Source organism: Meira miltonrushii (genome assembly GCF_003144205.1).
Source record: "Meira miltonrushii strain MCA 3882 unplaced genomic scaffold FA14scaffold_1, whole genome shotgun sequence".
Classification (NCBI taxonomy): domain Eukaryota; kingdom Fungi; phylum Basidiomycota; class Exobasidiomycetes; order Exobasidiales; family Brachybasidiaceae; genus Meira; species Meira miltonrushii.
The window spans coordinates 965909-991308 of record NW_020289943.1 but is presented as its reverse complement, the minus strand read 5'-3'; the positions used below and the strand labels follow the sequence as shown (position 1 = coordinate 991308).

Below are 25400 nucleotides of genomic sequence, written 5' to 3'. Positions count from 1 at the left end.
ACCACTGCTACTGAAAATGATAAGACATTGTCAAAACAGACGATGCGATGACGATGAGCACGTGTAGAGGAAATGCTGGCCATTATATAAGCTCAATCTGCACCTGACGCGCTTTTGATGCGCCACGATATTTGTAAGAAGTGCATGACAATCACATAACCCTACCGATGAGATAGGTTGACGGACATACAACGCGTTCTTCAAAGAATTTCCGATGGGGGTCAATGAGTATAAAGGGGAAGGCGGCAAGCACTAACATAGCGCGAAATCAAGGCACAAAGGCCTACGGAATTCGTAATACTAAAATGCATGCGTAGCGAATGAAATGGGGATCTTCTTTTAGAAAGGGGCAGTTCCTTAGAGCAAAAAACTTTTCAATCCTTTTTACAAAAAGTGCCGCCGGCGTATAATCTGTCAAATGTATTAAATTACGCACATCTACACCCCATTTTCACAAAATAGCATGGAAAGAGAGGTGCATGTCACAACGCAAAAGGGCAAAAAGGCTCATCTCTCTTGTCTTGTCATTGGCGTAAGCCAAGTTCAGCCGATTTTGTACACTAAAAAGAGGATCGTTCGTAATTCGATCAAGAGGTGTTCATTCATCTAGTGCCGTGATTGAGATAAAAATGGGCTGAGGTTCCGGCACAACATTGACGCCGTTTGACTTTCTTCTGTACAGAATGTTAGATCCTCTTTTCATCGAGAAATAAAAGATCCCTTCCGGCACACTTGCCCTCTGCTGCCCTCTTGGCATACCCTGTTTAAGGATAAATTTGCCGTCGCTGCTATTCCGCCGCTTACGTGCAATGCCGCTTTGCATAAATCAAAAGATCAGTCAAATTGACCGGTTCTCTTCCCGATTCCGCTGTAGAATGATTTAGACGTACCTTGCGTGTACATACACACACACAGAACGCTTTGGCTGTGTAGTGAAAATATCCTTCTTTGCGTGTGTGTACAGATAGCCCTTCAAAACATAACATCGTCATTGCGTCAATCCTTTCCATCCATCCTTATCACTACGCCCTCACCTCTTCTTTTGTTTTTTACAACCCTCTCTTCAAATCGCGAGCAGGACTGTGCTTTGAAGACTTTTCTCCCTCACTCTTCGTTTTGACAACCACTTCAACCAAAACAACACTTCCCAACTCTCTCCAATCGCAAAGAACTAGCATCTCTTGCAACACATTCTCTAACTCACAGAACTTAAAAAACAAATATTCACAATGCGTCTATCAACAATCGCACTCACATTATTCGCCGTTGGCGTTTCAGCCTCAATGGCAACCGAAGATCTCTCACCACGTAGCAGCGCCGTTGCTTCTCGTGATTTCGAACGCAAAATTCAAGCAAGAGATCCCAAGAAGCATCATCACAAACAACGCGGTGATATGTTATTAACCGATGCCAAATTCACTTGGTACGGTGGCGGTCAACTTGACGCACCTGCTTGTGGTGGACCAACACCAAACCGTAACGATCGCGTCGTTGCCGTTCCAACCTCTTCTCCAGCCAAATGCGGTGACGAAGTTCATTTGCATCATGGTGGAAAGATGGTCAAAGCAAAAGTTGTCGATTACTGCTCAGGATGCTCAGATCACCAATTCGATTTGACTCAAGGTACTTTTGAAGCTTTGGCAGCTTTGGAAGTCGGAGAACTCTCTGGCGCTCACGTTCGTATCATTCCCCAATAAACTTGGAAAATTGATATTACAGCACCATAGACTTCCCTCTCCTTCTTCAAAACATAGCGTCACCTACCTTGTTCTTTCCTTTTGGGTCCAACAATTTGTCACCTATCGCACCAGCACAACTTTCGCCTTCTTTTTTCCACAAGGACAATCTCACTTGTTGACGAGAGCATAACAAGAATCAAAACGGGATTCCCCTCTTTCTTTCTTGTATTTGTCCTTCGTCCTTTTATATATTCTTACCCTTCTATCCCATCATCACCACCTCCATCGTGATTCTGGAAGAACGATACCTCTTTTTTTTTCTTTCTCCATATGGAAATCTTTCTAGCAGTTATCCCTGCATTCGATCCTTCTACCTATATAGGCTACCCCTTTGTTTTTGAATATTTTTCTTGTTCGTTTAATGCAATTCAGGTAATTGCACCTTTTTTCCACCCCAATCAAAAGAGAGAGAGACTTTCTGTGTGATGATGGAGTAGATATGTGATTAGTTGATAAAAGTACATACTCATGGGTATTAATCTAGTTTTTGATTGTGGTAACTATCGAAAGAAAGGATGAGGATACGTTAGTCATGCTGTGGTGGCTGGCTGTTGGGAAGATTCATGTAAAGCCTGAATGACTTGCTTATGCAAATCAACCGGTAATCTTGACGAAAGCCAACCGGAGACAAAGGACCAATCGCTCATCGCGGAAGCCAAAAGTTGATGATGCCTCTGATCTGCGGGGATATCATCACGCTTTGTTGTTGTTGTTGCGGATGCACTTGCAGAAGGTGTTGATGAACTTGATGGAGTACAAAGACATTGATGGTCATGTTCGTTCCATTGACCGTGGATGGCCGAAGAAGCAGTAGGTTGACCATCACGTCTTTCTACTTCTTCGGTGGGTGATGCAGAATTTGAAACGATGGGGAACGCACTCCCTTCGTCTGTAGAAGAGGGAGAAGATGATGTCATCGTTGGATCTTCTTGTCTACGTGCATTTGCATGATCTCGTTTAGTTGATGCACTTGCAACGAGATCCAACAATCTCTTGTGGATGTCTACTTGCTTTTGATGAGCTGCCATCATTCGTTTCATTACCGAATACATTGCACCATCATCCTTGTGCATCTTGCTAGGGTTGGTGAATGCTTCATCGAACCATGATCGTTTTGAATGACTAACCGATTCAACAAAATCATCCAAAGATCTTGCCGTCAAAGCAGCGTCATAAACTGCAGCATACCGTTTCAAAGGTAGAGTGTTTCCAATTTGACCAAGTGTAGATGCAACGGGAAACGCTTTCACATTTTCTTGTCGTTGTTCATCACTCTCGTCTTCATCAGAACAACTTTCACTTGATGATCCTTCATCACCACTTGCAGTGCTGCCTGAATCTTCGCTATCACCACCATCGTCGTTGTAGTCACGTCTTTCTACCTTGTTCCCGTCATTTTCTGCTTCAGTCACTGCTTTGCTATCATCCGTTGACGTCTCGGCTGGCTGTGATGGTTCAGAAGATGTTTCTGTTGTAGCAGTGGGCGATGGCTCAGAGGATGTTTCTGTAGCAGTTGGCTGTACATCAAAAGCGGCTGGCTGTGATGATTCAGAAGATGTTTCTGTTGTAGCAGTGGGCGATGGCTCAGAGGATGATTCTGTTGCAGTTGGCTGTACATCAAAGGCAGCTGCAGAAGTTGAAGTAACCGTTGCAGTTTCCATAGCCATGCTTGAAGATGAAGTAACACTTGCAGAAGGTTCTGGATCTGCCTGTCGAAGTAGCACAGGTGCATCACCATCAGCCTGATTCGTACTGGTAGCAGTACTTGTTGCGTTTGAAGATGAAGTCACGGTTGGAAATTCTCCTACACTTCTAGCAATTGCCGTGGCAGAAGATTGTGATGAAGTAGAGTAAGAAGTTGTTGAAGTTTGATCTTGAGACACTTCAGCTTGACGATAAAGTGACCTTGCTTCATTGGATTGATACGGTGACACCACAGATGAAGAAGATGAAATTGTAGCCGTTGATGCTGAAAGAGCAGTGGCCGATTCACTTCTTGCAATCACCACGCCAGGTCTTGCTGAAACCACTGTTCCCAAACTACAAGCTTGAACGGCTAATAGTAACGTTAAAGCAGAACTTGCACGATGACTACGACGACGTGATTGACTTGCATGTTGAACAGAAGGTTGTCTTGATTCGATTTGCATGTTTTTAACCATGGTGACGGTGAAGAAAAGGCTATAAAAAAGGATAGAAGAAAAGAAGAGTTGCAACAGAAAAAAGGTAAGTTCGTTCTTGAAACCAGCCCAAGATCGATCGAAAGAGAAATAAAGATATCAAAGAGTTTGAAGAGAAGCAAAAGAAAAAAGATTTTAGAAGAAGAGAAATCGGAGAAGATTGCACCAGGCAAAGGAAGAAAATTGAATAAAACGGTAATTGATGGTGGGAGAAAAGAAAGAAAGATGAGAACATAACAACGAGGTCTTATACTTGCACAAATGATCACTTAATACCTAAGGGGGAGAAATACCAACAATGTAACAAACATTAGCGTATTTTGATCAGACGATATGAGCCATACCAACAATTATCAGGGCAACTCAGTCGTAGGAATTCCCCGTGACGTGCATATGAATACGGTGATTTGAGTGATATCTGTCAGTGTATGATACAAAAATAGATCATAAGGATCAAGTTAGTCTGTTAAATCTGCCTTTTGTTCATTCAAGAAATTACCGAAGTGATCAGATGCGATATGTCTTTACATTTTCATTTCCGCGGATAGCCATGAATTGAAATCTGCAAGCGATACGTTCTGGTGTAAAGTTGTATGACGTTAAGTAACATCAACTTTATAAGCTAACGCGAAAAAGGTTTTTGATGATCAGGATACATGCTCCCTCCTTTGCGCGCCAGAAGATACGCTAAGAGTTATGCTCTATGACAGGGGTGTATTGTAAAGCCTAAACATCCTAAAGAAGCAAAGAAAGAAAGTCTTGTGGAATGCAGAGTACGTGATGCATCACTGACAAAGTGCACATCAACACGCGTCAATGTAAAAGACCCAGTCCAGTCTTTTACGCGCACCCCTGAGGAGAATCCCGCATATTCGGATCGAGTACATGTCACTGGTGGTGGTGGTGCACTTCGCATGTCCGAAGAGTGAATTAGTGCATGTACAAGTATGTGGGCAAAAAAGGGCTTGCATAAACAATGAATAAATAGGCGTACAATAAATGCAATCTTCTCAAAATAAAATCTGCAAAACCACATAATGCATACAGGTTAGGGACCTCTTCTCTCTTTTGAAAGGGACTTGGCGTTTGTCATTTGGTCACCGACGGTGAAAGGATGACAGATGTCACTTTTGATTGAATTTAGTACCGCATACCGCCGGACAAATGGAGTGTTTTGCGTGTTGTACATACACATTGAACAACACTGCTCAGTCACTCATGGCTTACACTTCTTTGAGGCACCAATTGTTCAACACAATTTAATTCAAACCTATGAAAACATTCTCTCTCTCATCACCATCATCTCAACTTCATCCCCCGTTCCCCGTTTCCGGATTTCCCAACTACTCACAGGCTTTCGCCAACAAGAACACTCTTTCTGTCTCGTTTACGTTAAAGGTCAATCACCTTTTCAGTCTTTACACAAATTCAAATCTTTTCGACTTCTTTTTCTCTTTCCCCCCATATATTTTCAATCATGTTCCGCTCCGCTTCTGCATTAATTGCCATTGTTTTGGCTGCAACAACAGCTGTTCAAGCACAAGATAAGCCCACTTTCTCCGTCACAAACTTGCCCGATAAATGGGAAAGTGGTCAAACAGGTACAAATTCTTGTGCTAAATATAAGCCATCCTCTCAAACAAGTCCTTGTCAAAACGTTTTCATCAACTCCGTTCAAGATTTCTGTCTTTGGGGTCCACCAGGCGGTCATGAAACAATCGGTGACGATGAAGCATTGGTCGTCTCATACTGCACAAAGACCGGTTACGGTACACGTTTGATCCCTGACGGCACTTTGAAGGGTGCTCATTTCATCAAAACAAACGACTTCGTTCAAGTTACTGGATATGGTGACTTCACCTCTATTCACATCAAGAAGAAGGATGAAGGTGGTGAATTAGACCCTCACGGAGCTGATGGCCGTGGTAACCCACACGGTGGTTTGGTCTTCTCACGTAACGTGAAAGGCCAAGAAGGTAAATGGGTCCAACTAAAGGAATGGTCCAACTTTATGAGCGCAACTGAATTCTCAATTCGTGCTTGCTACGGTGATAATGCAACAAACTATTGCCCTCACACTTTGGATGAAATGGGAAGTCAATTCAACCACCCAGGTAGCTACGCCAAGGGATCATTCGACAACTGTGATGCCAACTCCGGTCACTTCCCAGCCGTCTTCCACGGATCTACTTTCCACCAAGGTGACAAGAACACACCAAGTGGACACAAACCAGGTGCTTCTTCCAACTGCAAGCCAGTCCAAACTGTTAAGAACGGACCAGCCAAGCAAACGCCTTACCGTCGATCAGAGCCAATGAGAGCTGAATTTGAGGATGCAGAATAAATGAATAAAGATTGCTCTGCTTTTCTTTATGGACGATTACAACATTTATTCTTATCATAATCATCATCTTATTTGAACTTTGCATTTGAAAAACCTACTTTAGCACACCCCACGTATTCACTTCTTTCATTTGATCCCTGGGAACATTTGTCCTTTTATTGACAATATATTTTTATCAACCATACTTTTGCTTGTGTGATATGATTGCTCCGCGTCTCGACAAGTGGGCCGGTTTTGAAAGACTTACGCCCAGATCAAGACGCCTGCTTCTCTTTCCGTCATGCTATTCTTCCGGATGCGTAGGGAGTCAAAGACGGCAAATCCCCTTGACAAAAAGTGAGATGAGGCACAAGTGAATCCTGACAGAATAGGGACACCGCTTTTCTTGGAAAAAGTGCTTCGGGGGCAAAAGAAGGGAGAAGGAGTGAAATTGAACTGCAAGAGAAGGCGTTGTTCGCGGTACCGTAAATGCAAAAGAAGGATACGGGCCGAATTGATGTTTTCAATACCAACAGACCCTATTTTTGGTTCATTCGGCTCCCCTCTTCTGTCTTTTCTCCAATCTTACTTTTGCTCCTCAATAAGTATTTAATCCTTGCCCTTTTTGACATCCATTTAGCCCTTTTCCCCCTTCACCTTTCTCGCAACGCCATCTTCAGCCTTTCTTACCCCACGTTCTCTCATTCACCAACTGATCACTGGCACACGCCTACACTACAGTCATTTCGATCTCAAGTATTCCTTTTTCTCCTATCTTTTCAATCATGTTGCAATCAACTTTTGCCCTTTTCACTTTAGTCTTAGCATCAAGTTCAGCATTGATTCGCGCACAAGAAAAGCCAACATTCAACATTACAAATTTACCCGATAAATGGGAAGACGGTCAATACGGTTCAAATCAATGCGGTAAATGGAAACCACATTCACAAAGAAGTCGTTGTCAAAACGTTTACGTGAATTCCGTTCAAGATTTTTGTTTATGGGGTCCACCACGTGGACAAGAAGAAATTGGTGAAGTTGAAGATAGAACGGTTTCTTATTGTACGAAAAGTGGTTATGGAACAAGAATTTTTCCTCCTGGAACACTTAAAGGTGCACACTTTATCAAAACGAAAGATTTTGTTCAAGTTACCGGTTATGGTGATTTTACCTCCATTCATGTCAAAGCTGGTGATGAAGGAGGTGAATTAGACGCCCATGGTGCTGATGGACGTGGAAATCCTCATGGCGGTTTGGTATTCACCCGAAATGCAAAAGGTTATGAAGGTAAATGGATTCAAAGCAAAGAATGGTCAAATTTCATGAGCGCCACGGAATTTTCCATTCGAGCATGTTATGGTGGAAACGCCACGAATTATTGCCCTCACATTTTAGATACGACGGGCAGTCGCTTTAACCATCCGGGAAATTATGATCTTGGCTATTACGATAACTGTGAAGCTGAATCAGGTCAATTCCCTTTGATCTATAACGGTAAACCGTTCCAACAAGGTGACAAGCCAATCCCAAAAGCACACAAGCCCGGCAGAAGATTCAACTGTCGTAGAGTTAGCCCGCCAAAGAGCTTACCTGCACGCAAATTCCCTTATCGCCGCTCGATGGACGATGACGAGACAGAATTTGAAGATGCTGAATAATATTAAATTGGACAATGCCTCTTTCCTCTTTCACTCACCGTACATACTTCTTGTTCACCTTTTTCTCTTTAGCGTTACCCCTTTTTTCCTTATCCACACTCTTTCTTATGCTACTTTGCCACTATTATTCTGCCTTTTCTTCAATTTGACATCTTCTCTTTCACGTAAAGCTGTGCAGAACAATAGCCGAGTAAGAATTGCTGCTATGATAAAGTCTTGACATTTTACTCTGTGCATTTTTATCTCCCCGGTGATAGTATGCGATCTTTACGCCCTTTGCTCGTTTGGGAGGGGGCGGTGTTAATGAGCTCATGAGTTCTCAATGCTGTTTCAAATCTTGACAAAATATAGGGCAAGGGGCAAATGAATGGACGAAAGTGGCGCTCGCCATTTAGGCCCTGTGCTCGCTAGAGAGGAAATGTGGGTCAGTGAAAGAGGGGCAAAATAAAGAAAGGCATCCAGGAGGATAATTCACACTCGTTCATTTGACCCTTTCCCACTTCATTCCATCTTAACATTGACTAGTCCCACTCTTCACCGTTGATTGCAGTGTCATCTTCAGCCTTGTACTCCTACTCATGATGTACTCCCTACCTGAATACACAGCATTGGGTCTCCTTAGTATGCTGAGCCTCACAACGTATTTAATGTCTCGAATCTACAACGGAAGCTTTCCCCTTCCCTTCCTTCATCTCCCAGACAATTTCAACCATCATGTTACGTTCAAGTATTGCATTGATTGCCATCTTTGTAGCGTTAGCAGGTTATACAAACCTCGTCAAAGCACAAAAGAAACCAACTTTTAACGTTACAAATTTACCCGATAAATGGGAAAAAGATCAATACGGATCAAACAAATGTGAAAAATGGAAGCCATCAAGTAACGAAAGTTTATGTCAAAACGTTTTCATTAATTCAGTTCAAGATTTCTGTTTGTGGGGTCCACCAAAAGGTCAAGAAGAAATTGGTGATGATGAAGCAATCGTGGTTAGTTATTGCACAAAGAGTGGTTATGGTACCCGTTTGATTCCCGAAGGTACACTCAAAGGAGCTCATTTTATCAAAACGAAAAATTTCGTTCAAGTTACCGGTTATGGTAATTTCACTTCAATTCACATCAAAGCCAAAAATCAGGGTGGTGAATTAGATCCTCACGGAGCTGATGGCCGTGGTAATCCACACGGTGGCTTAGTCTACACCCGTAACGCCAAAGGACATGAAGGCAAATGGCTTCAAATTAAAGAATGGTCAAACTTTATGAGCGCGACCGAATTCTCAATTCGTGGTTGTTATGGCCAAAATGCGACTAGCTATTGCCCCCATACCTTAGATACAATGGGCAGTAGATTCAATCATCCGGGCAATTATGATAAAGGATCCTTCAGTAATTGCGAAGCTGAATCAGGTGAATTCCCAGCAATCTTTAACGGCAAAGAATTCCATCAAGGTGATAAACCAGTTCCAAAGCCTCACTTGCCAGGCAAGACCTTCAATTGTCACAAAGTTGGTCCACCAAAGAATAATTTGGCCAAAAAATTACCTTATCGTCGTTCGGAACCCGTTCGCTTAGATTTTGATAATCTCATTTAGGCCACTTCATCTTTTTCATAATGTCCAATATCTGATTCGTCTATTCGTATGATTTATACATTTTTTCATCATTGAATCGCCTTTGATCGATAGAGTAGGATATAGGCAACACTATCTTCACCACCACCATCAAGCGACGAAATCTTGTCTCTTGGTACAACAGTCACCTTTTCGTCATCAAACTTGTACCATTCCTCCTCTGCAGGCGTGCGATCCGAGATGCCGGTTGAGCTACCTGCTTCCGTCTTTTGTTCATCTTCTTTGCGTACCCAACTGATATAATGTCCTGCATCTGCTGCAGCACCTTTGTGGGTCACAATACCCACAAGTTCGTATAATCCACTCACATTGCAACCCACATCCTCACGCAAAGAAGGATGAATGGCTTCTTGAGCTTCCTTGCTCTCCTTTTCTCGCAATCGCATTTCTTCCTCTTCCGACAATGCAGCTCCTAGCTTGGGCGCATCAGATGCCGATTTCATCACATCATCCCCACTTGGATCGACGGCCATTGGATCTGCTGGACGAGGTGCATCGGCACTTGCAGTTCCCGTCGTTGCTGCGCCAGCTTGTGCTGATGATCCAGGCAGAGCTTCCTCCTTCTTGGCTCTCACCTTTCTACGGATCTTGGCACGTTCCTCACGTTCCTTGCTGATTTCGTTGATCTTGTTCTTTGCAGGTAAGACTTTCGATTTCAAATCATCCGACAAAAACTGTGTGACATCCAAATCGAATGGAAATTTCACTTTACGCATAATTTTTGTCTTCTTTCCAATATCACGACGCCAATAGAATCGGACAAAATGTACGGTCAAGTAGGCCGGTAGTCTGTCAATTCTTTGTTGCTCGTTATAGACAGCCAATCGACCCAATGAAGAGGAGTTCTTTTCGATTTGCTGATTAAGCGAATCCATAATACCCGACAGCATCTCATTTGTGGAAGATGAGATATTGCATTGCAAAACACGGAAGCTGTCGCTGCTGAAAGTTGGCTCCTCGGTTGGCGCTTCAGGACTTGATCTTTTGATTGCCATTCGTCCGGTCAAGAATTGTTCAACAAAATTTGCAGCAGGAATTCCGGAAGCACTACCACCTTCCAAAGACGATGGTTGAGACAATCCTTTTAGAGAGCCTTGTAATGCAGTCACCAGTCTTACCCATGCTTCTTCGGCATCTTGTTGGGCGTAACCTCTTCCGCCTGCACCTGAAGTCATTTCGGCGAATTGCGGTGCAACTTGACGTAAGATCGTCAGCAGAGCCAGGGGCGGGAAAGCTTCGCTGGTTTCTCCCATAGATCCATATAAATCCCGCAAAGCAGCCGTCAAATTTGATTCTCCATCTGCACTGCCCATTGTACCCTTGAAATCGTTGAGTGCTGTTTGTAGCTCAGGAATAGCCCGAAGGACTTGCAAAGTTGAATTGAGGTAGCATGTGTTTCCCAAATTTGTCAATCCAACCTTTGTCTTTGTTGCTTGTGCTAATTGAGCGTCTGTCATATCTTCCAAGAATGTCACTGGTCCTGTAGGTGCTTTTGGCAATTCTCCAGCTGTACCGATGACCATGAATGTTTGACCTGCACGAGCATTTATTTTTGTAAGATCGGAATCATCTTTTAACATTCCACCTTTGATCATCACCTTTTGTCGATCTAATGGAACGCCAGTCTTTTCATAAATTGCCTGTTTGAAAGCTGTGGCCGGTTGAGATGGATCAAGATTAACATCATGAATCTTGCCATTATGCTTCACTTTTACCGCGATGGCAGACATTTTCGGCATCTATGTTGCTTTCTACCGGGATGATGAATGCCAAAAAAGAAGAATTGCTTCCAATGCCATTTTGTGTTTGTCATTCAGGTGGAGCGTGCATTGATGCTTTATTCCGATTGAATGAATAAGACGCGCGTATACAACACTATGAATATGAGTGTGGCGAAGATTGATCCACGTGTGTGTGTGTGTGTGTGTGTGCAGTACACGACGCGCCCTCTCGATTTTTGTATTTGGCGCGTAAATTATAACACCAACACATTTCCTGCAGGCAAGAATAACGTGTTGGACTTTCTCACTTCTGCGCTGCAGCTGGCACTGCGCCCTTGTGGCTCAGCTCAGCGTGTCTCCTTCTCATCACGTCTACTTCATTTCACTCTCATCATTCCACATCATCACATCTTCAAGTGCACGCTGCTTAGCAGCAAAGCCTGCAATTCAACATGTCAAGAGGATCAAAAAGAAGACAACCTCACGATGAAGATGAAGAAGATGAACATCAAACCTTGAGCGGTTCTGGCTCTCGTGCAAGTCTAAGTTCACCTTCTGCTTCTAAACGTCAAAGAGGTACAAACGGTAGCATACATACTACTTCAAATGGCGTATCAAACGATATGGCAAGTCAAGACAGTCAAAATGAAGAATCTGAAGCGGACGAACTGATGAGCAATGATGGAGAAGGTGATGAACAATCAGACGAGGAAGAGGAAGATGATGACGAAGAGGAAACAGCAAGAGTAAGAGAAGAGGTAGAACGTGAAAGAGGAAGTACATCAAAGACGCCACCTATGGCTGGAGTATTGGAACGCGTGGACATGGTCAATTTCATGTGTCACGATCGTCTTACTATCGATCTGGGACCTCAATTGAACTTTATCATCGGTCACAATGGTAGTGGAAAAAGTGCAATCTTGACCGCTATCACGATTGCATTAGGTGCCAAAGCATCTTCAACATCCAGAGGAAGCTCAGTAAAGTCATTCGTCAAGCAAGGCAAATCCCAGGCTATCATCGAAGTGAGAATCAAGAATGCAGGTATTGATGCATACCAGCATGATCGCTTTGGAGATAGAATCATTGTTGAACGTGTCATTCGAGCAGATGGAGGTGGAGCATGGAAGATCAAAAATTCAACCGGTCATATCGTCTCAACAAAGCGTGAAGAGCTTGACAATATTTGTGATCATTGTAACATTCAAGTCGACAATCCCTTGAACATTCTCACGCAAGATTCTGCTCGTCAATTTTTGACTAGTTCTAGTCCAGCTACTATGTATGACTTCTTCCTGCGAGGTACGCATTTGAGCCAACTCTCAAACGAATACGACGTCATCCAGTACAATATCGATCGCATTCACTCTTCCATTCTGCAAAAGAGGGAAAGCGTTCGAGAGCTCCATGCCACGGCGCAAGAAGGAGAAGAGCGTTACAATATCCTTAAGAATGCACTTGAGCAACAACGAGGCTTAAATGATTTGAAGAATGAAGTGGTCTGGTCACAAGTGCGAGAGAAAGAGGAAGAAATGAAGGAGGCAGCTGTGGCGCTCGAACGAAGCAAAATAAAAAAGGAAAGAGTTCAAGCTGAAGTGGCAGCATGCGAGGAGAAGATCAGAGCACACGAAGACGAGCTTGAGCGTCTGGAGCAACAAATGAACATTCAAAAAAACGAAGATACACCTTTGCGAGAAGAGCGCTCTCAATTGAAAACTACGATAAGTGGATTCACGACAGATCTGCGCAGGTTGACAGACACTATACAGGCGTTCAACGCACAATTTTCTCGAGCAGATGCACAAATCAAAGATACGACTGATCGGATCGAAAAAGAAGAGCGAGATGCTGCAGGCGGGCGTGATTCTAGAAGAAATGCTTTGCTAGACCGCCGCAAACAGTTGGAGCTCGAGCGCAAAAAGATTGAGAAACAAATTGGGGAGCATCAAGACCGTTTTCTAGAACTTGACGATGAGATAAACAGGGTCAGCCATGAAAAGGGAGAGCAAGAAAAACTACGCGATCAAACCCGGAAAACAATTGGCACCTTGGAGTCCCACATCAGAGAATTGAAATCGGCCAAATTGAACCATTTAGCAGCATACGGTCCGAATATGCCCAAATTGATGGATTTAGTCAGAGCAGAAACGAGATGGCGTGGAAAAGTAGTCGGTCCCATCGGCTCAAAAGTCAGACTTAGCAGGCAGAACCAGAAGTGGGCACATGTCCTGGAAAGCGTGATCGGAAACACTCTCAATGCATTCTGTGTGACCAATCATCACGATATGAATCTGCTTCTGAGCCTCAAAGAGCGAGCAAATTGCAGAGAGGTTACCATCATCACCGGATCGGAGGAAATGTTTGATTTCACATCCGGAGAACCAGATGAAGACATTTTGACCGTTTTGCGCGTGTTGGACATCGAGGATGAATTCATCAAACGTCAATTGATCAATGCGATTAGCGTTGAACGTTGCGCGTTAGTGGAAAAGCGTGTAGATGGTGACCGTCTATTGCGAAGTCGACCAAAAAATGTAAGAATGGCATATTCTTCCGATCTCTTCCGCTTGCAATTCAGCGAAGCGGGTAGCAGCACACAAACTCTTCAACCTTACAGAGGCCCACCACGTCTATCTGCTGATGTAGATGAACAATTGGCAAGAGCTACACGTCAGAAGCCCGAGCACGAGTTTGCACTACAGAACATACAAAGGGAGATTGAACGACTGAGGAACGAATTGGTCCAATTACAAGAGGAGAAACAAACCCTTCGCACTCGTCTTCCCGAATTGAAAAGACAGGCGCAAAGCAAGCACAGTGAAGAAGAAAGAGTGGGAGAGGATTTGCATCAAGATCAGCCTACAAATATTGCCGCATTGAGAGAGGCACTGGTCGAATTCGAAAGATCACGCGAGGAGATCAATGAAAGATTCAATGTCTGCTTTGAGGAAAGAAGAGAAATGGAAGAGAAGATTGCTCCTTTCTTGAAGCGAAGGAAGGAAGTCGAACAAATTCTAAGGACCAGAGAAGCAGAACGAGAAACTGAAGATCCAAAGATGCATGATGCTGCAGAGAATAGGATGAAGGAGAACAACAACCACATGCACTACCTTAAAAAGCTTGGTGAAAGTGATGCAAAGGTACGAGATCGTGAAAAACACCTGAATATCCTTGAACGTCAATACAAGCAATATCTAGATGATGCAAGAAAATTCTGTCCTCAAGTAGAACTTCGAAAGAAGCCAGACACAGATGAATTCTTGACCACAGAAGAGTACAACAAATTGATCGCAGCAACAGAAGCCAAAGTCAAACGTGCGGCACAGCAAGAAGGCAATGACATCGAAGCAATCGCAAGGGAAGTTCGACAACGTCAAGGTGCATATGCAAACGCAATGGAGGAAATGAAAGCTTTCCAGGCAACGCGTAAACTTTTGAAAGATGCATTGGCGATTCGTGTTTCGAAATGGTTCCATTTCCGTCGTCATATCGCTTTGAGATCCAAGAATAATTTCAGTCATTATTTGTCGATTCGAAAATATGAAGGTACTTTGAAATTCAAACATGAACAAGGTCGATTGTCATTAAGTGTCAAAACTGATGCAGCTCTCGGATCAGAAGGCGATAAAGATCCACGATCATTGTCAGGTGGTGAAAAGTCATACAGTACAATTTGTCTTTTGCTTTCTCTCTGGGATGCAATCGGAAGTCCGATCCGTTGCTTGGACGAATACGATGTTTTCATGGACGCCGTTAATCGACGTGTCTCCACAAAGTTGATCGCCGATGCAGCAAAGAAGAGCGTTGGTGTACAATATATTCTCATTTCGCCCAATAGCATGCAACATGCTGCTTTGGGACCTGAAGTTCGCATTCATCGTTTGCAAGATCCAGAACGCGGTCAAACTACTCTTTGATGATCAAAATACAACATGCGTCTATATACCTGTGATATTATGCTAATCTTTTCATGTACAGTAATGCCTATTTTTCCATGATTGATGATAACAGAGATGATTCAATTGTAGCTGAGATGTCTTGACGTGTGAAGAAGTAAAGGGCAAACAGTAAACTTTGGGGTTGTACTCTGACACATGCTCAACGGCGCCGATCGGTGCAATACCAAGTATGAGCCCAAGCGTTTTATAGTTCGTTTTTAATGCTCATTCGACACTTAAGAAGAGCAAACGGTGAGCATGTTTGCCCTGCATCAAGATCTTGTCCTGAGTGGTGGCGCCGCTTTGGCCTCCTTTTTTTGGTACATCATGACCCTAATCATAAATTGTCTTCCTATATACGTCTATGTTATCTTTTACTGGAAACCATCTTTTCGATCACATCACTCTCGAGAAAAGCTTTGCAATTGATACATCCATTCTGAATAATGTCAGCAGGATTTAAAAGACCAAGGGAAGAGACGGATGAGCTGGACACCGTGGACTTTTCAAGCTCACGTGCAGGTTCAGAAGCATTATCCTTCTCAAAGCGAGCCAAAAGTTTGACATTGAGCTTGAATGGAATGACAATCAAGCAAAGCGAAAGTCAGACTCCTCAATTGAGTGAAAGATTACATTGCGATAATGAGCAGGAGACTGCAAGAGATTCTCATTCACAAACAACTAGAAATTCCACTCCTGCTGCTCAACGCGCTCGAAGCCTTACATTCGGTTTTAACGATTTATCGATAAAGCAAGAGGAAAGCATGTTAGTCGATAGTGACAATGGTTACCAAGGGCCAGATGCGATAGCGAGATGTGACGGGGAACAATATGCTGAAAGGAAAACTGCGGGTATTATTGAACGAGTAAAGATGGTCAACTTCATGTGTCATGAAAACCTAACAGTGGATCTAGGACCACGACTGAACCTTATCATCGGTCACAATGGCAGCGGGAAAAGTGCGGTACTGACTGCAATCGTGATTGCTTTAGGTGCCAATGCCACTTCAACATCTAGAGCAAATTCTCTTAAGTCTTTTATCAAAGAGGGAAAATCTCAGGCTGTTATTGAGATTACAATCACAAACAAAGGCGTAGACGCATTTCAGGGAGATGTCTTTGGTGAAGCAATTATTGTTGAGCGTATTATCAAAGCAGAAGGAGGAGTAACATGGAAGCTTAAGAATGACAATGGTAAAACAGTATCTATAAAACGAGAAGAAGTTGACAAAATGTGCGAACACTTTTGTATTCAGGTGGACAATCCTTTACACGTTCTCAACCAGGATACTGCCCGCAAGTTTCTCACTAGCGCTGGTCCTAAACAATTATACGAATTCTTTATCAAGGGTACGCAATTGAAGCAACTTTCAGATGACTACAATCTTATCAAACTTTATATCGATCGTATTATCGTGTTACTACGTCAAAAGAAGGAAGAATTAGAAAGTCTGAAAGCAAAGCTAGCAAGTGACAAAGAAACGTATAAAACGCTCGAGGCTGCTTTAAGTATAAAGAACGAGCTACAGCAGCTAAACAATGAATTCGTGTGGTCACAAGTACGAGATAGTGAGAAAGAGTTGAGTGATGCTGCGCTTAGTCTGGAACGCAGTAAGCTTGAACACAATACCCTCGAAGCCGATTCAGCAGAGTGTTCAAGGGATCTAGCCGATTGCGAAGAAGAGAAAGAAACGTTACAACAAGAAAGTACTGAGCTAGATTATGAGAAGAAAAAATTGCAAATTGAGCTTGGAGAAGTAGAACAAGAAATTCGTTCTATCAGAAGTGATTCCAACAAAATTGACCAATCTTCACAAATGCTTGAACAGCAATATGAGCAAATTGAATCGCATATTAAAGATACAGCTGAACGTATTGAAAAAGAAGAAAGAGACTCTGCCGGGACACCTGATTCAAGGAGAAACGCACAGCTCGATCGACACGAACAAGTGAAAAGAGAATATGAAAGTATCAGAAACCAAATTACGGAAGCAGAAAATCGTCTTGAAAATATTGAAGAAGCTGTGATGTTAAATCAACAAAAAAAGAAAGATTCAGACATTCGCCACGGTGACTTTTCGGAAAAGTTAAAGGATCTTACGTCACAAATCCAAGAATTAAAAAGCGCAAAGTTTAATCGTTTTTCGGTATATGGCCGCGGCATTACGCAATTGGTAGACCTGGTCAACGCTGAAAAAAGATGGCATGCTAAGCCTATTGGTCCTATTGGTCTATATATCAAGATAATTGATGAATACAAGGAATGGTCACCCGTGTTAGAAAGTGTTCTTGGTCAACATCTCAATGCTTTTTGCGTTACCAATCCTGACGATAAAGATCTCTTAATGAAATTTAAAGATCAAGCTCAATGCACAAATCTTACAATCATTACTGGATCGGATGAACTGTTTGATTACTCTTCCGGAGAGCCAGAAGGCAGTATTCTTACTATTTTACGAGTGCTGGACATCAAAGATGAGTTCATTAAACGTCAATTGATCAATATGGAGCATATCGAGCGATTTGCTTTAATAAGAAGGCGGGTAGAGGGTGATAATCTTCTACGAGAACGGCCGAAAAACGTGAAATTGGCATATTCCCTTGATCTCTTCTGTGTCAAATCAAGTAAAGCAGGTAGTAGCTCAACGACGCTTATGCCTTTCAGAGGGCCACCACGTCTTTCAACTGATATAGACGAACAATTAAACAAAGCCATTCATCGAGAATCTGAGCAGAAACTTGAACTAGAAGATATAACACAGATCAAACAGAAGATTGAAAAAAGACTATATCAGCTGCAAAAAGATGATCATGAAGCACGTGGCCAACTCAAGGAGCTGAAGAAGCAATTGTTACGTAAACGCAACGAAGAAGAATGGATTAGCACTGATTTACAGCAAGATCAATCGATAAATATTACTGTATTAAGGGAAACACAAATCGAATACGAAAAGTCTCGCGACGACCTTTCCAAGCAGTTACAAGAGTACCGTACGAGGAAGAATACCTTTGAGGAGGAGTTCAAGCGCTTAATCGAGAAAAAGGAAGATACCATTCGCCTTCGCAGGACTAAAGAAGCAGAACAAGACGAACGTATAGCTGCATCGCAGTCTGTAAATCAGAGAAAGGTAGAACTAGACGGTAAGTCAGCCATACTGAAGAGAAAGCTAGCAGTAAAAACCGCAGAAGTGGAAGAAAAAGATCTAAGATTACGCCTCCTTCAAAACAATTACAAGAAAATCCTAAATGATGCAAAAGAATACTGCGATGAAATTCCTTCACGAAGAAAGGAAGGCACAGATGAGATTTTGACGACGACGGAATATCAAGCCTTGATTGATAAAACAAAAGCAGAGCTAAATCGTATACCTTCACAATCTGGTACAGATGTAGAAGCTCTCGTACGTCAAGTGAAAAGCAAAGAGGCTGCTTATGTCAAAGCAGTAGAAGAAACGAAGGATTTCAAAGCTTTTACGGAAGTGCTAAGACAGGCTTTACGTGCTCGTGTGAGAAAATGGTTTTGGTTTCGACAGCACTTGACTTTGAAGGCTAAAGTTTTGTTTCAAGTCTATCTGAGAAAGCGTAACTTCGAAGGAAAGCTTGACTTTGATCATTCAAAAGAAGAGCTTCGTCTGAGGTTCTATAAAATAGACACTGCAATGGTCGCCGAAGATGGTCATAAAGATGCGCAAATGTTGTCAGGAGGTGAGAAATCGTTCAGTACAATTTGCTTTCTGCTTTCACTTTGGGAAACCATTGGAAGTCCGCTTCGTTGTTTGGACGAATATGATGTTTTTATGGACGCCGTTAATCGTCGAATATCCACCAATTTACTCGCCGAAGCAGCGAAAGCGGATGCTAGCCAGCAATATATACTTTTATCGCCAAGTTGTGCTCAAGATACTGCATTTGGCGATGAAGTTCTCATTCACCGCTTGAAAGATCCAATTAAAGATAACAACACAACTTAACAGATACAACCATACATTCCACATGCGTCTATATGCCTACAATCTTGACACCACTATGTACATTGCTACCTTTCCAAGATTTGATCAGAATGAATCGTTTGATCCAGTGAGTGTTGTGGTCATGAGGTCGAATAGAGAAGCAGCGTCTTTTACGTGCGTACCAGTTCGGCTTTCTTTTTCCTCTGCGTCCAAAACTTTAAGCACAGTAGATAAAAGCTCATAACAAGTAGCTTCTGTGCCGATTTCTATCTTGTCTGAAGTTGAATCAGCTCCCTCTGCCAGTCTCTTCAGCTTTTTGTCGTTCATGATCTTTCGCAAAAGGTAATGCAACCACAGGACATTTGTGAGCGGGTAATACTGCTGCCAATCATCGTTGGTAACTTTACGCATTTGTCGATACACTTCAAATTGAATATCACCTTTTCCATTAAAGAATGCTTCATCGTCCATATCAAGTGCGATGATGTTGTTCTCCTCGAAACATGCACGTGAAAGTGTAAAATCGATAATCGTAGCCTGAACACCGGACCATTTGGGAGAGAGGATCCTTTTAATGTCTAAAATATCTCTTCTGCCATGTCTGCCTTGCGTGATTTCTTTGATCACAATATTCCCCCAATGAAGATCTCTATGTTCAAATTCACACTTCTGTTCAGCTTCAGCTATTGCTTGGACGACTTGCGCAAACACGCTTGCAGCTTGTGACCAGGATGGCAGAACGAATGACTCAAGATCTTTGCCTCCATCGGATAATAACAAGAGACCATAAAGCTGATCATCCTCAAAGCGATCCGGTCTGGCGTTTTGATCGGACTTTTGTTTCACACGTTGATCCCATGCACGTAACAGTCGATCAGAATATGTTCCACGTACAATAGAAGCCCGATGAATTTTGACAAATGCTTCATTGGCATCACTTACGCCACGTGTCATCTCAATTTCTCTTTGTAGATCGGCCAGCTGTGACTGTTCGGGTATATTTGATTCGCTTTCGGCTATAGATGTTTCCAGGTCAGATTGTTCGATTTGATCTCCTTTGTATGCTAGAGGGATCACTTTGAGTACCATGCCAGAATTTGCCAAACCAAACACTTCCGAATAGGTAGCCTCACCGATCTTTTTCCATTTCGATCCATTTCCTTGTTTTTCCATCTCGTCTAAGCAGTCATCAAACCTTTGCGGTGCTTTTTGATTGCACACTGATAGCAAAGTGGTGAGTGGTTCTGTATCTCGGGTATCTTTTATCTGAAGTAAGCTTTGAAGCTGATTCGTAATGCCGCTCAAATCTCCGTCTTGATTCTGTATAGAAGTTTCTGCCTCATCTGAGGAAGTGCTGGATGAAGCTGAAGAGGCGATCACGATTGGCCGAGATGTGGTGCCCCTTCTTCTATTTATGCGCTTTTGTGGCGATCGAATGGCGTCGAGGCTTTCATCTTCCTCTTCACTTTCGCTATCTGAAGAGATACAAATGACGTTTGACTGTCCCTTTGGCTTTGCTCCGTTAGGTCTTGACTGCATTGGCTTGCGAGCATGAGCAACAGTTTGAGTTGCTTTTCCTTTGCCTTTGGTTGATTGGGGTATAGAGGCAGAATTGGGCAGATTCTCCTTAGATGATGATATATGCTCTACATCACTTTGAGCAGAGGAGGAGGATGATTCGGTGTCACTTTCAGAAGCAGCATGTTGTGATCGTATGCTTTGCTTTGCTCCCCTTCCTCTTCTCCCGAATACGGCTCTTGGCCTTCGTGTTGCACCAAGTGCACTCATTGATGTTGGTGGAGGGGAACTTAATGCTGCTTATTGCCATCATTTACTCCACTCATTGTTCCTAACTTTGGCTGAGTGTGTCTTTCTGGAATAAGAAGTGTTGAACTGATACACACTGCAGGGCACAACATCCATTCTATCCTTAACGCGGACAGGCCTTTATTTTTTATTCGCGTTCCTTCACGTGTGGCAATCAATAACAGTTAGGCCCACTTCTTTTCGGATTTAGCTTAATTTCAAATCCGATAAAGACATGCATGCATACAAGGTAATTTTGAGAAAAAGAGTGACCCTTTGCTAGTCACCACCACCAACCTCACCCAGTAGATCATTATCATGTTGCATAGAAGGGCTGCACAATTAGTAAGGGCAAATAGAAGGTCATTCGTACATCTTTCAGGCGTACCATCTAGAGTCGCATATGCAACACCTTCAATCTCAACCTCTCTTCACTCCACCGGAGTTGCTTCTCAAGTTGCCAATTTGCCATCATTCTTTCGTGGATTGGCAACGGAAGTACAGCAAAAGCATGCATCTCACAATAAATTAGAGGAAAAAGATGTTGAAAAGTTCGCTTCTATCTTGTCCACTCCAGAAACATCTTTGTTGACCACACTGAAAACCTCAAAAGGACCAAAACCAGTCGATGCTTCGGAATTGGATTTGTTCAACAATGATTGGATGAACAAATATCATGGACAATCAGTTTGCGTTCTTAAACCAAAAACGACCCAAGAAGTTTCAGAAATTATGAAGTATTGCTTCGAACGCAAATTGGCAGTAGTGCCACAAGGTGGAAATACAGGCTTAGTAGGAGGAGGTGTTCCTGTTTTGGACGAAGTGATCATCAATCTAGGAGCAATGAACAAAATTCGATCTTTCAATGAGATCAGTGGAACGCTTGTTTGCGATGCAGGCTGCATCTTGGAATCACTAGACAACCATATTGCCGAAAAGGGATACATGATGCCATTGGATTTGGGGGCCAAGGGTAGCTGTCAAATTGGTGGAAATGTTGCCACAAATGCAGGTGGTTTGCGATTCTTACGCTATGGAAGCTTACACGGAAACGTGCTTGGACTCGAAGTAGTACTGCCCAATGGAACCGTTCTAGATGGCTTGTCGACGCTGAGAAAAGACAATACCGGTTTCGATCTCAAGCAACTATTCATCGGTAGCGAAGGTACGATCGGACTAATTACCGGTGTATCAATCATTACGCCCAGAAGACCAAGTGCCTTTAATGTTGCCGTCTTTGCTGTGGATAGTTTCGAAGCTGTTCAAAACGTCTTTTCGAAGGTCAAAGCACACTGTGGAGAAATTCTGTCCGCCTTTGAGTTCTTTGATAATCAAAGTTTGGAAATGGTGAAAGCACATGCGACTGCCGGTGTCAAGGATCCGTTCCAAGACAAGCATCCTTTCTACGTCCTGATCGAAACAAGTGGAAGCAAGAAAGAGCACGATGACGAAAAAGTGAACGAATTGTTGGAAGAATTGATGGAATCCAGTGCAATCGTGGATGGTGTACTGGCACAAGATGAAACACAAGTGCAATCGCTATGGGCATTGAGAGAGTCTATTCCAGAAGCAGCAGGAAAGCTAGGCAGCACATACAAATATGACGTTAGTATGCCAGTTGAATTGATGAACGAATTGGTGGAAGATATGCGTTCTCGATTGGACAAACATGGATTGATGGGCAACAAGGTGAAGGAGGTGGTCGGATATGGACATATCGGAGACGGTAATTTGCATATCAACATCATCGCAGATAAATTCGATCCTGCTGTCGAAGAAGTCATCGAACCATACATTTATGAATGGCTAGCGAAAGTTAACGGATCCATTTCTGCTGAACATGGACTGGGAAGGATGAAAGGAGAGAAGATCGGTTACTCGAAATCACCTGCTTCAGTAGCAATCATGAAAGACATCAAACATTTATTCGACCCAGAGAATCTACTCAACCCGTACAAATATCTACCGTCCGATAAATAAATGAATGCCTCTTTGTATTGTTAGACCAGAAATCAATTTTCAATCTTACTAATCATGATGATCATTTTTGTGAATCTCTATACCAGAAAAAGCGTATGTGCTACATACAATAAAGTTGAATAGGATATAAGATAAAGGGACTTGACAGGTCTAGTAGACTAATTATAGAAGATAAGGCTACAAAGAAGGAGATCCTTCACCGCTAGCTCCTTCTTCAACGGGTGATTCGGGTAAGCGTTCTTTACCTTCAACATCTTTGAGATCGTTTGGTGCTGCACCACGAACTTGATGAGCTTGTTTGCCCGTCAATTTTCCTTTTGACCAATGATTGTGTAGTAGATTGATCTACGACCTTCGATTGGAGGTAAAAATGTTACGATAAGGAGGGCGGCAAAGATCCAAATGATTGATACCACGATCCAACCACGGAAGAATGGCAGAGAGAACTCGTAATGAGATCCATACATTATATAAGGCCAGATCACCCAGAGTGCCAAGAAGAAGACCACTCCCAAGATACCGGCAATCTTGCTCATCTTGTCCATGTAAGAAATTTGTTCAGGAGTAAAGTGATCGACTTCTTTTTCGACGGCTGATTGAGCACTTTCTGAATCGCTGATAAGTTTGATTGCGTTAAATTTGTCCCAAGAGAAACGTTCTCCAGGGAAGACGAGTGAGATAAAAGGTGAAAGGATCATTGGAACGAATGCGGAGGCAATATTTCCGTACATGCATGGGATCAAAGCACCAGTTGTGGTGACATCAATCACTCCATTACCGTAATGCCATGAAGTTGTGATCCAAACGGTTAAACCGCATGCTAATCCAACCAAAGGTGAAATGATTGCAGCTGCTTTTGTTTGACGATCCCACAAAACTGTTAAGCTGATTGTAACCATTCCAGGCGTTGTGATCACACCCAAGAAGTACAGTGTCCAAGTTAGGGAAAGACCGGCATAATAGAATGCTACACTGACTGCACTTCCGACCAGAGCGAAACCAACACAAGCAGCACGTGAAACGTTGATGATTGCTCTTTCACTTGCGTTCTTTTTGATGTATGTGTGGAAAACATCGGAGGAAATAATACTCGAAACGGCAACGATTTGAGCACTGATCGTTGAAGTACAGGCCATAAAGATCACAATCACAACCGCAACCGCACCTGCTGAACCAGTTGTTGCTAGGCCGACATAAGGCAACACCAAACCGTCGGCGTTTTCCCTTTCACTTAAGCCACGACCATGAACGGGCCAAAAGGGTGATTGGGTATATTGTAGTGCTAATCCTGCCAAACCTGCAACGGTACCCAAAGCCCAAGGAATACCAAAGTACAACGTTCCTCCCAAGATATAACCTGGAGCGGCTGCCGTAACATCTGCCGAGAAAGCTTTTTGCCAATAAGATGAATCCAACAATACCAAACCAAAGTTACCCAAAGTATGCAATGTTCCAAAAGCGATTGCATCTTGACTTGTCATGGTGAGATATGATCCATTATGATTTCCCTTAACGGGTGCAATCTTGGCAGCTTCTTGAACCATACGCCAAAGGTTATCGACCGATCCGACGGCTTCCGTTGTTAAAGCTTTGATGATCAAGTAGATGCAGATGATCAAAAGTGCAACAGTGTGTAGATAATCGGTGATAAAGGTTGCACGTAAACCACCAGTGATCGTATACAAACAAACACCAACGGGTAATAAAAAGATCGCAGCAACCGTATTCATTCCCGTTAAAGCAGAAATTGCAGCTGAAGCACCTAATGACATGTTGACATAAGCGATAATGTTGGTAATAAGACATAAAACCATGTATACGAGATGAGCACTCGTTCCATAACGTGCACGAACGACTTCCAAAACTGTATGAGCATGTGGTGTTCTTCGTTTTGACTGAATTGCGATCAAGGCGAAAAAGCAAATTTGTACTAAACATCCAGCAGCGAACCAATAAGCACCTGCAACACCATAATTGTAGGTGATTGCGGAAGAACTTAGTAAAGCAGTTGACCAAGCCCAAGAACTTATAACTGCGGTTGCCGTCAAGCCTGTTCCAATCTTCCGACCCGCAACAGCAAATGTTTCAAAATGACGATTATTTTCACCTGTTGATCGCTTTAAAGCTTCGGTAATTCCCATCATCCCGATCGCGAACGCTAGGCCGAAACCGACGGTGACCCCATAGCCCCAGCCTTGACTTAGTGGGGCAGGAATAGAGGTATCGCTCATGATCAGGTTTGCGAGAAGGGGGGAGGGGTGAATAAAATGATATTGAAAGAGGGAAAGGAAGAGAAAGACGAAAAATTTGAATTAATTTATATATTCTTCTTTACTCGGTCAAGAATTGTGCAATAATCAATCAAAGCCCGAAACATATCGGTACAGATCTTATGGCGCTCAATTGCCGTTGCGATTAAATTAGTGACAACGTTTGTATGTCTGCAAAGATGTGTCATAATTACTGTCTTAGTGGA

The 25400-nt window shown here is 42.9% G+C and overlaps 11 protein-coding genes across 11 annotated transcripts; 7 read left to right on the top strand and 4 right to left on the bottom strand.

Annotated features, from left to right (window-relative positions):
- Positions 1-808: 808 nt before the first annotated feature.
- Positions 809-2128, top strand: FA14DRAFT_187012 (uncharacterized protein). The gene has a single exon (XM_025501559.1). The coding sequence runs from the start codon at positions 1230-1232 to the stop codon at positions 1695-1697; it is 468 nt and encodes a 155-aa protein (XP_025357153.1). The 5' UTR covers positions 809-1229; the 3' UTR covers positions 1698-2128.
- Positions 2129-2258: 130 nt separating this feature from the next.
- On the bottom strand, positions 2259-4113 carry FA14DRAFT_7380 (uncharacterized protein). The gene has a single exon (XM_025502794.1). The coding sequence runs from the start codon at positions 3899-3901 to the stop codon at positions 2270-2272; it is 1632 nt and encodes a 543-aa protein (XP_025357152.1). The 5' UTR covers positions 3902-4113; the 3' UTR covers positions 2259-2269.
- An 839-nt stretch (positions 4114-4952) lies between these two features.
- On the top strand, positions 4953-6444 carry FA14DRAFT_159173 (uncharacterized protein). The gene has a single exon (XM_025498089.1). The coding sequence runs from the start codon at positions 5397-5399 to the stop codon at positions 6261-6263; it is 867 nt and encodes a 288-aa protein (XP_025357151.1). The 5' UTR covers positions 4953-5396; the 3' UTR covers positions 6264-6444.
- Positions 6445-7020: 576 nt separating this feature from the next.
- On the top strand, positions 7021-8050 carry FA14DRAFT_183227 (uncharacterized protein). The gene has a single exon (XM_025501300.1). It carries the CDS (start codon positions 7028-7030, stop codon positions 7898-7900), a length of 873 nt encoding a protein of 290 aa, XP_025357150.1. The 5' UTR covers positions 7021-7027; the 3' UTR covers positions 7901-8050.
- Positions 8051-8614: 564 nt separating this feature from the next.
- FA14DRAFT_183223 (uncharacterized protein) lies at positions 8615-9524 on the top strand (the record flags this gene model as incomplete). The annotated part of the gene is made up of 1 exon (XM_025501299.1): positions 8615-9524. One exon carries the CDS (start codon positions 8615-8617, stop codon positions 9488-9490), a length of 876 nt encoding a protein of 291 aa, XP_025357149.1. The 3' UTR covers positions 9491-9524.
- A 34-nt stretch (positions 9525-9558) lies between these two features.
- Positions 9559-11259, bottom strand: FA14DRAFT_120111 (cysteine proteinase; the record flags this gene model as incomplete). Its single annotated transcript, XM_025496388.1, has 1 exon — positions 9559-11259. The coding sequence occupies one exon, from the start codon at positions 11257-11259 to the stop codon at positions 9559-9561; it is 1701 nt and encodes a 566-aa protein (XP_025357148.1).
- Positions 11260-12047: 788 nt separating this feature from the next.
- Positions 12048-15167, top strand: FA14DRAFT_117536 (P-loop containing nucleoside triphosphate hydrolase protein; the record flags this gene model as incomplete). Its single annotated transcript, XM_025496237.1, has 1 exon — positions 12048-15167. The coding sequence occupies one exon, from the start codon at positions 12048-12050 to the stop codon at positions 15165-15167; it is 3120 nt and encodes a 1039-aa protein (XP_025357147.1).
- Positions 15168-15634: 467 nt separating this feature from the next.
- FA14DRAFT_183222 (P-loop containing nucleoside triphosphate hydrolase protein) lies at positions 15635-19159 on the top strand (the record flags this gene model as incomplete). Its single annotated transcript, XM_025501298.1, has 1 exon — positions 15635-19159. The coding sequence occupies one exon, from the start codon at positions 15635-15637 to the stop codon at positions 19157-19159; it is 3525 nt and encodes a 1174-aa protein (XP_025357146.1).
- Positions 19121-21041, bottom strand: FA14DRAFT_159171 (uncharacterized protein). The gene has a single exon (XM_025498088.1). It carries the CDS (start codon positions 20924-20926, stop codon positions 19244-19246), a length of 1683 nt encoding a protein of 560 aa, XP_025357145.1. The 5' UTR covers positions 20927-21041; the 3' UTR covers positions 19121-19243.
- Positions 21042-21262: 221 nt separating this feature from the next.
- Positions 21263-22984, top strand: FA14DRAFT_166373 (putative DLD2-D-lactate dehydrogenase; the record flags this gene model as incomplete). The annotated part of the gene is made up of 2 exons (XM_025500025.1): positions 21263-21289; positions 21449-22984. The coding sequence occupies 2 exons, from the start codon at positions 21263-21265 to the stop codon at positions 22922-22924; spliced, it is 1503 nt and encodes a 500-aa protein (XP_025357144.1). The 3' UTR covers positions 22925-22984.
- A 245-nt stretch (positions 22985-23229) lies between these two features.
- On the bottom strand, positions 23230-25155 carry FA14DRAFT_183221 (uncharacterized protein; the record flags this gene model as incomplete). Its single annotated transcript, XM_025501297.1, has 1 exon — positions 23230-25155. One exon carries the CDS (start codon positions 25153-25155, stop codon positions 23230-23232), a length of 1926 nt encoding a protein of 641 aa, XP_025357143.1.
- Between the last annotated feature and the right edge of the window lie 245 nt (positions 25156-25400).